The 11,247-nt window shown below is 54.0% G+C and overlaps 2 protein-coding genes across 5 annotated transcripts; both read left to right on the plus strand.

The window, feature by feature from the left end:
• The first annotated feature begins 101 nt into the window (after positions 1 to 101).
• HSD17B8 (hydroxysteroid 17-beta dehydrogenase 8) lies at positions 102 to 2,322 on the plus strand. Of its 4 annotated transcripts, none has more exons than XM_028510763.2 (9): positions 102 to 241; positions 429 to 634; positions 724 to 840; positions 960 to 1,052; positions 1,144 to 1,229; positions 1,334 to 1,418; positions 1,635 to 1,677; positions 1,869 to 1,943; positions 2,136 to 2,314. In XM_028510763.2, the coding sequence occupies exons 1-9, from the start codon at positions 196 to 198 to the stop codon at positions 2,150 to 2,152; spliced, it is 768 nt and encodes a 255-aa protein (XP_028366564.1). In that variant the 5' UTR covers positions 102 to 195; the 3' UTR covers positions 2,153 to 2,314. The 4 variants fall into 4 exon arrangements, 3 of the variants coding, with proteins under 3 accessions (XP_028366564.1, XP_035879811.1, XP_035879812.1); XM_036023919.1 differs by lacking the exon at positions 102 to 241 and adding an exon at positions 257 to 336 and having other exon boundaries at positions 2,136 to 2,227; XR_003684409.2 differs by lacking the exon at positions 2,136 to 2,314 and having other exon boundaries at positions 1,635 to 1,740.
• A 1,079-nt stretch (positions 2,323 to 3,401) lies between these two features.
• RING1 (ring finger protein 1) lies at positions 3,402 to 7,977 on the plus strand. The gene is made up of 7 exons (XM_028509966.2): positions 3,402 to 4,112; positions 4,237 to 4,371; positions 5,299 to 5,459; positions 5,560 to 5,775; positions 6,472 to 6,861; positions 7,043 to 7,316; positions 7,567 to 7,977. Exons 2-7 carry the CDS (start codon positions 4,294 to 4,296, stop codon positions 7,666 to 7,668), a joined length of 1,221 nt encoding a protein of 406 aa, XP_028365767.1. The 5' UTR covers positions 3,402 to 4,112; positions 4,237 to 4,293; the 3' UTR covers positions 7,669 to 7,977.
• Positions 7,978 to 11,247: the final 3,270 nt, after the last annotated feature.

The following is an 11,247-nucleotide window of genomic DNA, read 5'->3' on the forward strand; positions in this document are numbered from 1 at the left end:
CCTCAATCTTGCCACTCTTAAGGGTCCCGAGTGTTAGTGTGTGGCCACGCCTCCACGGTGGGAGGTCGGCTGGAGCCGGAGGCCTTGGGTCTGTTACGTTGACGGGGCTGCAATTGGCCTGGCTTTGCTATTGCCACGCCCCCACTGTGCCCGGATTGGCTCTGTGCTGGATTGCCCGTTCATCCACAGCCAGCTATGGCGGCTCAGCTCCGGCTCCGCTCTGCAGTAGCCCTGGTCACAGGTTGAGGGGGTGTACTTTCAGGGAGGGGTCGGGTACCAGAATGCTGTCAGGGGCGTGCCCTTGGCCTGTGCAGCCGCTGGGACTTCTGGCCGCTGGTACAAGTTTTACTAACTTTGCGTCTTGTTAACCTCTGACCCCTGCCCATTTCTCCCCATACCCCACCCCTTCGTGTTCTTTCCTGTCACAGGTGCGGGTAGCGGCATCGGCCGAGCAGTCAGTGTGCGCCTGGCCCAAGAGGGGGCTGCAGTGGCTGCTTGCGACCTGGACGGGGCAGCGGCACGGGAGACGGTGCAGCTGCTGGGCGGGCCAGGGAGCGAGAAGAGGGCCCACGCTGCCTTCCAGACTGATGTGTCTGAGGCCGGGTCCGCCAGGCGCCTGCTGGAACAAGTGCAGGTGAACGCAAGCAACCTCATTCCCTTTAAAGCGCTCCACTGCCCCTAGCTGTGCGTGGTTTTTTGGTGTGTAACCTCCCTCTTCCACAGGCCTGCTTTACTCGCCCACCATCTGTCGTCGTGTCCTGTGCGGGCATTACCAGGGATGAGTTTCTACTTCACATGTCTGAGGATGACTGGGACAAAGTCATAGCTGTTAACCTCAAGGTGGCGACCTCTGAACCTGTGACTTCTGGCACCTTTAGCCTGGGAAGGGAGTTGGAGGATGACTGTCACCACAACTGATTCTTTTTCTACCTCGTTACTCTTCTCCCCCCTCCCCCCAGGGCATCTTTCTAGTCACTCAGGCAGCAGCCCAAGCCCTGGTGTCCAGTGGTTGTCATGGCTCCATCATCAACATCAGTAGCATCATAGGGAAGGTCAGGTTGAGTTGGGACGAGGTCAGGGTGTAGAGAGGAGGGCCTCTCCTTTGGACTCCTGATTCATCCCAAATCTCTAACTCACCTATAGGTGGGGAACATGGGACAGACAAACTACTCAGCGTCCAAGGCTGGAGTGATTGGGCTGACCCAGACTGTAGCTCGGGAGCTCGGACGGTTAGTCAGACACTTGAAGGTACAGGGGACTTTGCTGCAGCATGTCAGAGGAGAGGTCACTGGTCAGTCTTCTCTGGAGTCAGCAGCCACTCTCCCTTCCACAGATATGGGATCCGCTGTAACTCTGTCCTTCCGGGGTTCATTACAACACCCATGACACAGAAAGTGCCACAGAAAGTGCTGGACAAGGTAGGAGGCCATGGGTGGAGGGCAGAGAGCAGAATCATTAGAGACCCAGCTTCTCTGGGCTTGAGAGAGCAAGTAAATGCTGGACACAGTGCCTGGCAAGAAGTAGGTAATCAGTAAGTGCACAAGGTTTGAAGACAGAAGGAAAAAGGGTAACATTCAATCTACAAAAAAATCCGCAAAAGAAACTTTCAGCCACATATGAGTGTTTTGTTACAGATAACTGCAATGATCCCAGTGGGACATCTGGGAAACCCTGAGGGTGAGCACTGAGGAGGAGGAGGCCCTGGGGAGGATCCTGAATGAACAGATGCCAAAGTCTATGGTATCTGAAAGGGTCTCACCAGGGTGGGTGGTTGGTGTGTGTGTTTTGGGAGGTGGGGGGTGTTATTGGTGGGCTCCTTTGGGTCTATGAGTGAGTAGGATTCTGCCCTCTCCTCATTATTCCCATAGATGTGGCAGATGTGGTCGCCTTCTTGGCATCTGATGACAGTGGATACATCACCGGGGCCTCAGTGGAAGTCACCGGTATGAGGCCATCCTGGGCAGGGAGAGGGCAGAGAAGTGGAACCCAGATGACATGTGAAAGCATATGAGGGGAGTCTGGAGCCACTAAAGAAGGGCAGAAGTTCTCAAAGGCCAGGGACAGAAGAGGGTGGGTGCTCCCTGACCCATTTGTCTCCACCTATGTATCTGTCCAAATGTTTCTGCCCCTCCCAGGAGGTCTTTTCATGTAACTGCCTCAAGGACCCTGGACTCTGCTCACTCCCCCACCACTCTGCCGGGCCTCCTGCTGATGAGAACTCTGAGTTCCCAGGCTACAAAAAGGGTGGCAGTGTATGGCTCAGGAATGCTGAATATGGGAGGCAGGGGTGCTTGTGACCCTAATAAATTCCAAATCCTCTTCCCTGCCACCTCTAGTTCTTGTGTCCAAGCCCTCAGACCCTTCCCCACCTCCCCCTCCTTTCCCTCTCCCGAAGGATTGTTCCCTTTCACTGCCTTGTCTCCCAGGGCAACCCCTGCCGCCGGGTGTGAGAAGAGTGTGTGTTACTGTGTATTCCTGACACTCTGGGTCTTTTTGGAGGGAGGGGTCTTTGCCCCACCCCCTACCACTAGTCCTGCAGCCTGAGTTTCCTCCCCCCAATACCCTGGGTTCTTATGGTCCCCAAGAGTGATTTGTTCATGGCCCCATCCCAGTGTCCAGTCTGGCCCTAGGAGGGGGTCTTGGAACAGGTGGCACTCTCCCACCCACCCCTCTCCTTTCTCTGAGTTCCCCCCTCCCCTTTCCACCTTACAATAGCTGCAGCCGGCCTGGGGTCCGATGGGGGGGATTACAGGAGGGGGCCAGGATTAGGGGAATGGACCAGCGATGAAAAGAGCTGGAGAGCAGAAGGGAGGGGGCTGGAAGGAGGAGGAGGAAGGGGAGGGGGTCTGGCTAATCGACTCTGGAGCCCACATAAGGACTGGCCACGGACTGAAGGAGAGAGGACAGGGAAGTAGGGGGGAACTGGGGGAGGGGGCGAGGGGACCCACTGCTTCCTTGTCCCAGACACAGACCACCCCCTGGCCGCCGCAACCCAGGTCCGGGATCCCCAGCTCAGGCAGGAGGAGACGGGGACGCCTATCACGGTCTCTTTTCCCATGAATCTCTCTCATTCCCTGCCCTCAATGGGGGTCGCTCTGCCCCTTCCTCTTCCTCTAGCCTCCCGGTCCCCTTCCTTGACTTCGAAGCCCGGTTCCCACTGCAGACATTCGGCCCTTTGTGCCCCCCACCCACACGCGCACACCCCCTTCCCGACAGGGGCTCCATCTTGTGTGCGTGTTCCTGCTTCCGCGTGGTGCCTCCGTTACCCCGTTTCTCCCGTGCGCCTCCCTCCCCCGCCCCGGGCCGCGGCTCCTGATTGTCCAAACGCAATTCTCGAGTCTCTGGCTTCGGCCGAGAGTTGAGTCTGGACGTCCCGAGCCGCCGCCCCCAAACCTCAAGGGGAGAGCAGGTCGGAGGGTCTAGAGGCCAAGAGGAGGGCAGAGCAAGTCCCCAGGGTGGTAGGGGAATCCCGGGCACTTCGGGACTTAGTTGCATTCACAGGACTGGAGGACAGAAGCAGCAGAGGATCCTTAGCAACTTTTTCCCCCTGAATCCCGGGCTGAGGTTACAAAGAAGTTGTATGTGGGGGATAGAGAGCCTTTCCCCAGAGCCGCTAGGGGACACGGAGTGGGGGAGGTGGCCCTTTTGCAACGCCACCGATCCATCCCCTCCCGAGATCCCAGCGATTCCAAGGCCCCGCCCTCCAGAGGCACCGGGCGGGGGCCGAGGGAAGGGACGGAAGGTGGAGGTTGGCTGCGCGACAGTGCTGGGCCAGGGGCGGAGACCGCGGTCCCCACGTGGCGAGGGATTCTGGGACGCCGCTCCTGGCTGGGGGCGGATGCGTCCCAAGGGCCGAGGAACCCGGGTGTCCACGTCGCGTCCCACCCGCGCCCCGAGTGGCGGGGTGACGTCTCCGCCAGCGGTGGGGGGGGGGGAGTGGAGTGGAGGGGCAGGCGGAAGTGACGTAGGGCCCCAGCTCCCGGGTCTTGCGGCGGCGGCGGCGGCAGGAGCTACTGTTTGAGCCGCGGCTGTGGACCGAGGGAACTCGGCCCGGAGTCGGTACCCCGGGCGCGGCGCTGCGGCAGCGGTAGCTGAGCGACTGCGGGAGCCTGGTGAGGGGCCTCGCCGGCGCTAGGGAGCAGAGGGGAAGGCTCCGGAGGGGCGGGGTCTGCGGGAGGGGGGTGTCTCCTAACCCTGTCCCTTCCCTTCCCCTTTCCCCCTTCCCCCTCTTCCCAGCCCACCTCTTCTCCTCCTCCGCGGAGGAGCCCCGGAGGGGGTCGGTACTAGCTCACCATGACGACGCCGGCGAATGCCCAGAATGCCAGCAAAACGTGGGAACTGAGCCTGTATGAGCTCCACCGGACCCCGCAGGTGACAGCATTCTCCCATCAGCTTACTCCCTCTCCACAAGCCACTCAGTCCTCACACCTCTTCTCACAGCCTCTTTTCCATTTTTTGCCCTTTTCTACGAAACCTACCCGATTTCACAGAATCCCTTGGTCCTACCTTTGAATCACCTTAACCTTTTCAAACCACTTAACCCTCAGAACAGCCAAAGAAGTAGAGCAAATATTACTGCCTTCTTTTGAAAGGTAGTAAACAGAAATCACCTTCTCTTGTTCTTCAGTTCAGTGTCATAGATCAATGCCTATAAGACTCGCCTTGGGAGGTTATTGAAAATGGAGCTTTCCAGCCTGCCACCACCCCCCTTCTCAGCAGTCTGATACAGTAATGGGATGGGGTCCCATAATCTGATATAGGTGCAGTAGTACCAGGGCCACACTTTAAGAAATTCTGTTGAATAAGTCTTCGCCAAACCACCAGTCTGTGCCACCCCCACCCCAGGTGTCTCAACCTCAGGTCCTCTTGGGGCAAAGCTCCAGCTCTTGATTAAGGGACATTAATTCTTTCTTTTTTCTATTCCCTCCAAATCAGTAGCTCCCTCACCCCAGAATTCCCATCTTTCTCAAGTGGCCAACATGGGGTACCCAGATTCTTCCATCTTGATGTATTTCTGAAAGTTTCCATTTCATGGGCAACTCCTTTCTTCTTTTCTTTATTGATTTTAGAGAGAGGAAAGAGAGAGAAACACTCACTTATTGTTCCACTTATTTATGCATTAATTGGTTGATTCTTGTATGTGCCCTGACTAGGAATCTAACCAGCAACCTTGGCATATCCGGACTGCACTCTAACCAACTTAGCTATTAGCTGCCTGGCCAGGGTGGGCCACTTGTTTCTAAAGCTCTTTTCCCCCAACCCACCCCCACCCACCTTTCTACTCTCTGATGCTTCCAGGAAGCCATCATGGATGGCACAGAGATTGCAGTTTCCCCGCGGTCACTGCACTCAGAACTCATGTGTCCCATCTGCCTGGACATGCTGAAGAATACAATGACCACCAAGGAATGCCTCCACCGATTCTGCTCTGACTGCATTGTCACAGCCCTGCGGAGCGGGTAATAGGAGGGACACACTTGAAATGAGGTAAAGGGTTCAGAGTTGGGGCCTCAAATGCCTTGGCTGCTGACTGCTCAGGGCCTTTTCTCTCCCACCCAGGAACAAGGAGTGCCCCACCTGCCGCAAGAAGCTGGTATCCAAACGATCTTTACGCCCAGACCCTAACTTTGATGCCCTGATCTCAAAAATCTATCCCAGCCGGGAGGAATATGAGGCCCACCAGGACCGTGTGCTCATCCGTCTCAGCCGCCTGCACAACCAGCAGGCACTGAGCTCCAGCATCGAGGAGGGGCTGCGCATGCAGGCCATGCACAGGTTCGGGGCCAGCAGAGAAGTGGTGGCAGGGCTGGTGGGACAGATCCGTGGGTCACATTCCTGGTACTGACTTGGCTGCCTGCCATCTTCTAAGCCTTAGCACCCTAAATGTTGACTATGGCCTGAGTGCCAGACCTGGAAGTCAAGGATGTAGATTATGCCTTCTTAGCAACTGGCACTACTATTTTTAAGAAGAAAATAGCTCACCTTCTAACTCTCTGTAAATTAGAACAGTAGAGTGATTTGGAATATAAGCTCCAGAGTCACACTGCTGGGAATTAATCATCCCCTAGGCCAGCACTGCTATCTTTAATGTGTATCCTGAGGGTCTTCTGAGAAATGGAAATTCTGACTCTCTAGGCTTGGAGTTGGGCCTGAAATTCTATAAGCCTGGGCTGCTGGTCTTGGACTACACTTTGAAAGGCTAGGGTCTGTGGCCTCAAGCAAGTTATTCAACCTCTATAAGCCTCAGTTTCCTTAGCCATGAGAGATGATATAATAACCTGCCTCATAAGACTTATATTATAGGAGGTGATTAATGTAAAACACTTAGCAATGTGCTTGGCACGTACATAATTAGTAGTTAATAAATATTAGGTGTCATCCTTAAAATATCTCTGATCTCTTAAATCCTAAGTTTAAAACCTAAACCCCTTATCCTTGATGCTTTCTAACCTCAACCACTTGCTTCCACAGGGCCCAGCGTGTGAGACGGCCGATGCCTGGGTCAGATCAGACCACCACCATGAGTGGAGGGGAAGGAGAACCAGGGGAGGGAGAGGGGGATGGAGAGGATGTGAGCTCGGACTCTGCCCCTGACTCTGCCCCAGGCCCTGCTCCCAAGCGACCCCGTGGAGGGGGTGCAGGCGGGAGCAGTGTAGGGACAGGGGGAGGAGGCACTGGTGGGGTGGGTGGGGGTGCTGGTTCAGAAGACTCTGGTGACCGGGGAGGGACCTTGGGAGGGGGTACCCTGGGCCCCCCAAGCCCTCCTGGGGCTCCTAGTCCCCCGGAGCCAGGTGGAGAAATTGAGCTCGTGTTCCGGCCCCACCCACTGCTCGTGGAGAAGGGAGAATACTGCCAGACTAGGTGAGAGTGCTATCTTTCCCCAGACCACTGAGAAATCAAAGATCACATAGACTTTCATCATGAGCTGGCTTTGCCTAACCCAAGAAAGAAGCCCTAGTCCAGAAGCCCTTTTGCAAAGTCCCCTACTTCCCTTTTGCATTTGAAGCTTCCCATACCCTAAATGTGCCCTTTCCTACCCCAGGTATGTGAAGACAACTGGGAATGCCACAGTGGACCATCTCTCCAAGTACCTGGCCCTGCGCATAGCCCTGGAGCGGAGGCAGCAGCAAGAGGCTGGGGAGCCAGGAGGGCCCGGAGGGGGCACCTCTGATGCTGGGGGACCTGATGGGGGTAGCGGGGAGGGCGGGGGTGCTGGAGGAGGTGACAGCCCGGAAGAGCCTGCCTTGCCCAGTCTGGAGGGTGTCAGTGAAAAGCAGTACACCATCTACATCGCCCCTGGGGGTGGAGCTTTCACGGTGAGAGCCTTTGAGGGCAGTGGGGGGCAGGGTGCCACCCACAACCATGACCCTGACTTCTGACCCACTCTCTTCCTCTGCATCTCCCTCTGTCCTTTCTCCTCCATCACTCCATGTGCCCTTGCTTTGCCCCATCTCTTTTAATTCCTCTTTCTTGCCTCCTTCCTTGGTCACCTCTCATTCATTTCCTTTATTGTCTTCTCCAACTTTATTTCTCTTCACCTGCTTCTTCCTCCCACCCTCTCTGTAGACACTAAATGGCTCTCTGACCCTGGAGCTGGTGAATGAGAAATTCTGGAAGGTGTCCCGGCCATTGGAACTCTGCTATGCTCCCACCAAGGATCCAAAGTGACCCCACAAGGGGACAGTCGGAGGATGGGGACCATGGGCTATCCCTGTGTCCTGTCCACCACCCAGCTTTTGTCCCCCAGTGCCCTCCCAGCCTGGTCAGCCAGCAAGAGGACACAAATGAGGACATGTGGCTTTTCTACAAAGTATATCAGATTCTTCTATATTGTACAGAGCGGGGCGTGTACCCCATCCACTGCCTTTTCTATTGCCCCAAACCTCCCATCTACATGAGACGTTGGGTAAGCTGAATAACCCTCCTTTCACATCCTCTGCCAACAACAAATTTGCTTTTGTTCCTCTTTGAAACCTGCAGTTTTGTGTGTCTCTTTATCTGGGGTGTACTAGAAGGGAGGGGTGGGAGGTCTAGAAATCTTGTAGAATCAGCTTTGGAAATGGGGAAGAAAGGTCAAAGTTTATTCAAAGTGAGTAATTCCCATATTTCTGAACCTCCAAAGCAGCAAATAAGTACAAAAGTAGGGAGAAACAATCAGGGAAGCTGGAAGAGACAGGACAAACAGCCCAGGGGTGTGTGAAGTCAGGTTCCAAACTTGCCCGCTAAATTCTGAGTCCCCCCGGGCCGAAACCAAAAGTTTCAATACCGAAAAGAATGAAGGAAAGTGGTTAAAAGGGAGTAAGGCAGGGGAACAGGGCCGTGATGTTTGCAAGGGGAATAAATCTGACTGCAAGAAGCTAATTTCTATAGCTGGGAAGAAAAGAGGGAGGGCTGTGGGGGGCGGAGGCAAGAACCTCCGCGCTCGAGGTGCCCTGCCCGGGAGTGGAGTGGGCGGGGTGTATAATTCCCGGGCAGCTAGTTTCTCCCCACCCCACCCCCAGCTGTCCTTTGGTGCCTGTTCGGGCAGCGCTGGGAGTAGAGCTGTCGGGTATCAAGTGAAGCCATCGCTCCTACCATCTGATTTTGGTGGGTAGGGCCGAGGACTCGGGCGCGGGGCCGCGCGAAGCAAGTCAGAAAGAGGAATCAACCGCCTGCCCGGGAGGGACTGATGCTCCCTCTCCTGGCTTCAGCCTTTCTGTCCCTCATTTCCTTTTATGTTGCCCTTCGCGCCCCACATTCATCTGCCCCAAATTCCTGTGGTTTGCTTGGTTCTCTGCCCTGCTGGCAAAGGAGTCAGCCTCGCTGTGAGCCCCAGGGCACCCCACTCTACACTTGAAATTTCTCATGTGTTCCCCTCATTCCTAGTTACCCTCAGTACCACAGGACGCAGTGGGAATCCTCCAGCCTGGGCGAGCACTGCAGACCTGATGATTTCTCGTGATCACCCCCAGACCTCTTGTCCTGTAGAAATAGACAACACCCACTCTTACCCTCTTAGGAGCCCCAATTTAAACCCGCCTCTCGGGAACCCTAATAATGACCCCCATTCTCCCCACCCCCAAGTATCCAGGGAGTGTTGAGCTCCTGGAATTGGGTGTTGCTCCTGGAATTTCAAAGAAGAGAAACATGCAGAGGAAGCCCAAGAGTACAGAATGCACTGAGCTTTACTTTTGGGTCCAGGAGCGTCTCCCCCTCACAGTCCTCATTCTCCCCAGCCCTAACCAACCCGACAGCCTCTTCTGTCTCTATTGCTCGTCCTCTTGACTCTGGAACGGCCTGTGGCCCCTTGCACCTACCTGTCTTTCCTCACACAGCCCTTCTATCCCTCCTCAGTCTCCAGCCGCCCTCATCGCTGAACCTCTCACATTTCTCTGCCTGCCCCTCTCTGCTAAGAGTGCTCTCTCACCTACCTGTGGCCCCATGACAGAGAACTTTGCTGACATGACTGTTTATTTAGGTGACGCTGTGAGGAGATACACAGAAGTGGTGACCTAAGTAAGTCTCCTCTACCTACAAACCAAGAAAAAATTAACTCCCTCCTGGCCAATTTTCCCTCCCCAGTGACTGACAGGCTCCCCTCTGAATCACTGGGATAGCTGGAGAGGCTGGGAATGGCCTTCCCTAATAAGTACTTCACTGCCGAGAAAGAGAGGCCTTTTCCAAATGCAAATCTGATTGTTTCAGGCACTCTACTTAACTCATTCAGTGGCTTCCCATCCATCTCAGGTTAAAGACCCAAGTCTTTAACCTGTCCTCTAAGACCCTGCAGGTGTGGTCCAGCCAGCCTCTCCAGCCTCAGCTCGCACCACACTCTCCCCTCACCCCTGAGTGCTCCACTTCCTGTCAGCATGCGCTTCCTACCGCAGGGAGCCTTTGTGACGACTGAACCCTCCGCCCAAAAGGCTCTTCTTCCATTTCTCTCCTTCAGATCTCACCTCCTTGACCCCCACTCAGGGGAGGTACCCTAATCAGGTACTCTTTCAGGGTCAAATTGACCCTTTCTGAGCCCCCACACCAAGGTACACCCAGTCAACTCAGTGTAGTTACTGTGCACATTTGCTGGTGATTATTCGACGACGCCTGTCTCCCCACGGAAAGTAAGCTGCTGAGGGCAGGGGCCATGGCTGCGCTGCTCACTTGCCATTCCCTGGACCTAGAACTGAACACAAGTGGTGAGCTGGAATATTGGTCAAATGGAGGCATGTGTGCCAGAACCTGGGGACTGGGGCTAGATTTTTCAGGCTTTGGAAGGCAGCATGGAATAACGTGGCAACAGCACAGGATTGAGAACCAGAATATCTGGGTTCAATAACTAGTTTAAAACTATTAGCGGTGTGACCACTAATTATTAGCAGGCTGTGAAAGAACTCTGAACCCTGACTTTCTTATCTATAAAATGGGAACAACTTCAGAATCAAACTAGATAGAAGAATTATAAAATCCAAAGGCAACATCACCTAGAAATACTGGATAAAATATGAAAAAAATTAAACATATGACTGAGTTCTTAAAAGGGAAGTAAAATCCTGCGTCTTAGAAACAAAGAGGAGCCCTGACTGGTGTGGCTCAGTGGATTGAGTGCCAGCCAGCGAATGGAAATGTTACTGGTTCAATTCCCGGTCAGGGCACGTGCCAGGGCACGCAACCAACCAATGTATCTCCCACACATCAATGTTTCTCTCCCTCTCTTTCTCCCTCCCTTCCCCTCTCTCTAAAAAGTAAGTAAAAAGAGGAGACTGAAACCAGAGAATGAGCTGACCAGGTCTAAAGTTATGAGAAGGGGCCTGGGTGGTAACTGGTTCTGTTAACTCAGGCCCTGAGTTTTAGGCACCTGGGGACAGGTGATGAAGGTCTTGATCCTGAAAGTGGGGGGGGGGGGGTGGAATATGATGAAAGGCAGTCAAAACTGGTAAAGAAATAGATGTTCAACAGATCTATAAATTCTAATAAATTGAACTAGAAGCTAAAAATGCATACATCCAGTACCTAGATACTTTTATAGATGTATTCTGCCAACTCTTAAAGGAACTGCTTATTTATTTATGTAAACTGTCCCAGAAAATGGAAAAAGATGGTCAACCACACTTATAAGACTAATAATCCTAAATAAAACATCAGCAAGCCAAATCCAGTGGAGTTAGTGCATGTGTACGCACACATTTGTGCTGTGTGTGCGTGTGTGTGTGTGTGACAAAGAAGGGAATTCCAGGAATGCAAGGATGGTCTACTTTAAAAGTCCATTAATGA

Source organism: Phyllostomus discolor, chromosome 4 (assembly GCF_004126475.2).
Source record: "Phyllostomus discolor isolate MPI-MPIP mPhyDis1 chromosome 4, mPhyDis1.pri.v3, whole genome shotgun sequence".
Taxonomy (NCBI): domain Eukaryota; kingdom Metazoa; phylum Chordata; class Mammalia; order Chiroptera; family Phyllostomidae; genus Phyllostomus; species Phyllostomus discolor.

What these genes read in the sequence shown, in the direction of transcription:
- HSD17B8 (XM_036023918.1), top strand. Translation starts at nt 196, where the DNA reads ATGGCGGCTCAGCTCCGGCTCCGCTCTGCAGTAGCCCTGGTCACAG. An exon ending in GCCTGCTGGAACAAGTGCAG is followed by an intron (nt 635 to 723) that starts GTGAACGCAAGC and finishes CCTCTTCCACAG; the next exon opens with GCCTGCTTTACTCGCCCACC. An exon ending in CACAGAAAGTGCTGGACAAG is followed by an intron (nt 1,419 to 1,868) that starts GTAGGAGGCCAT and finishes TTATTCCCATAG; the next exon opens with ATGTGGCAGATGTGGTCGCC.
- RING1 (XM_028509966.2), top strand. Translation starts at nt 4,294, where the DNA reads ATGACGACGCCGGCGAATGCCCAGAATGCCAGCAAAACGTGGGAACTG. An exon ending in AGCTCCACCGGACCCCGCAG is followed by an intron (nt 4,372 to 5,298) that starts GTGACAGCATTC and finishes TGATGCTTCCAG; the next exon opens with GAAGCCATCATGGATGGCAC. An exon ending in GGAGAATACTGCCAGACTAG is followed by an intron (nt 6,862 to 7,042) that starts GTGAGAGTGCTA and finishes TTCCTACCCCAG; the next exon opens with GTATGTGAAGACAACTGGGA.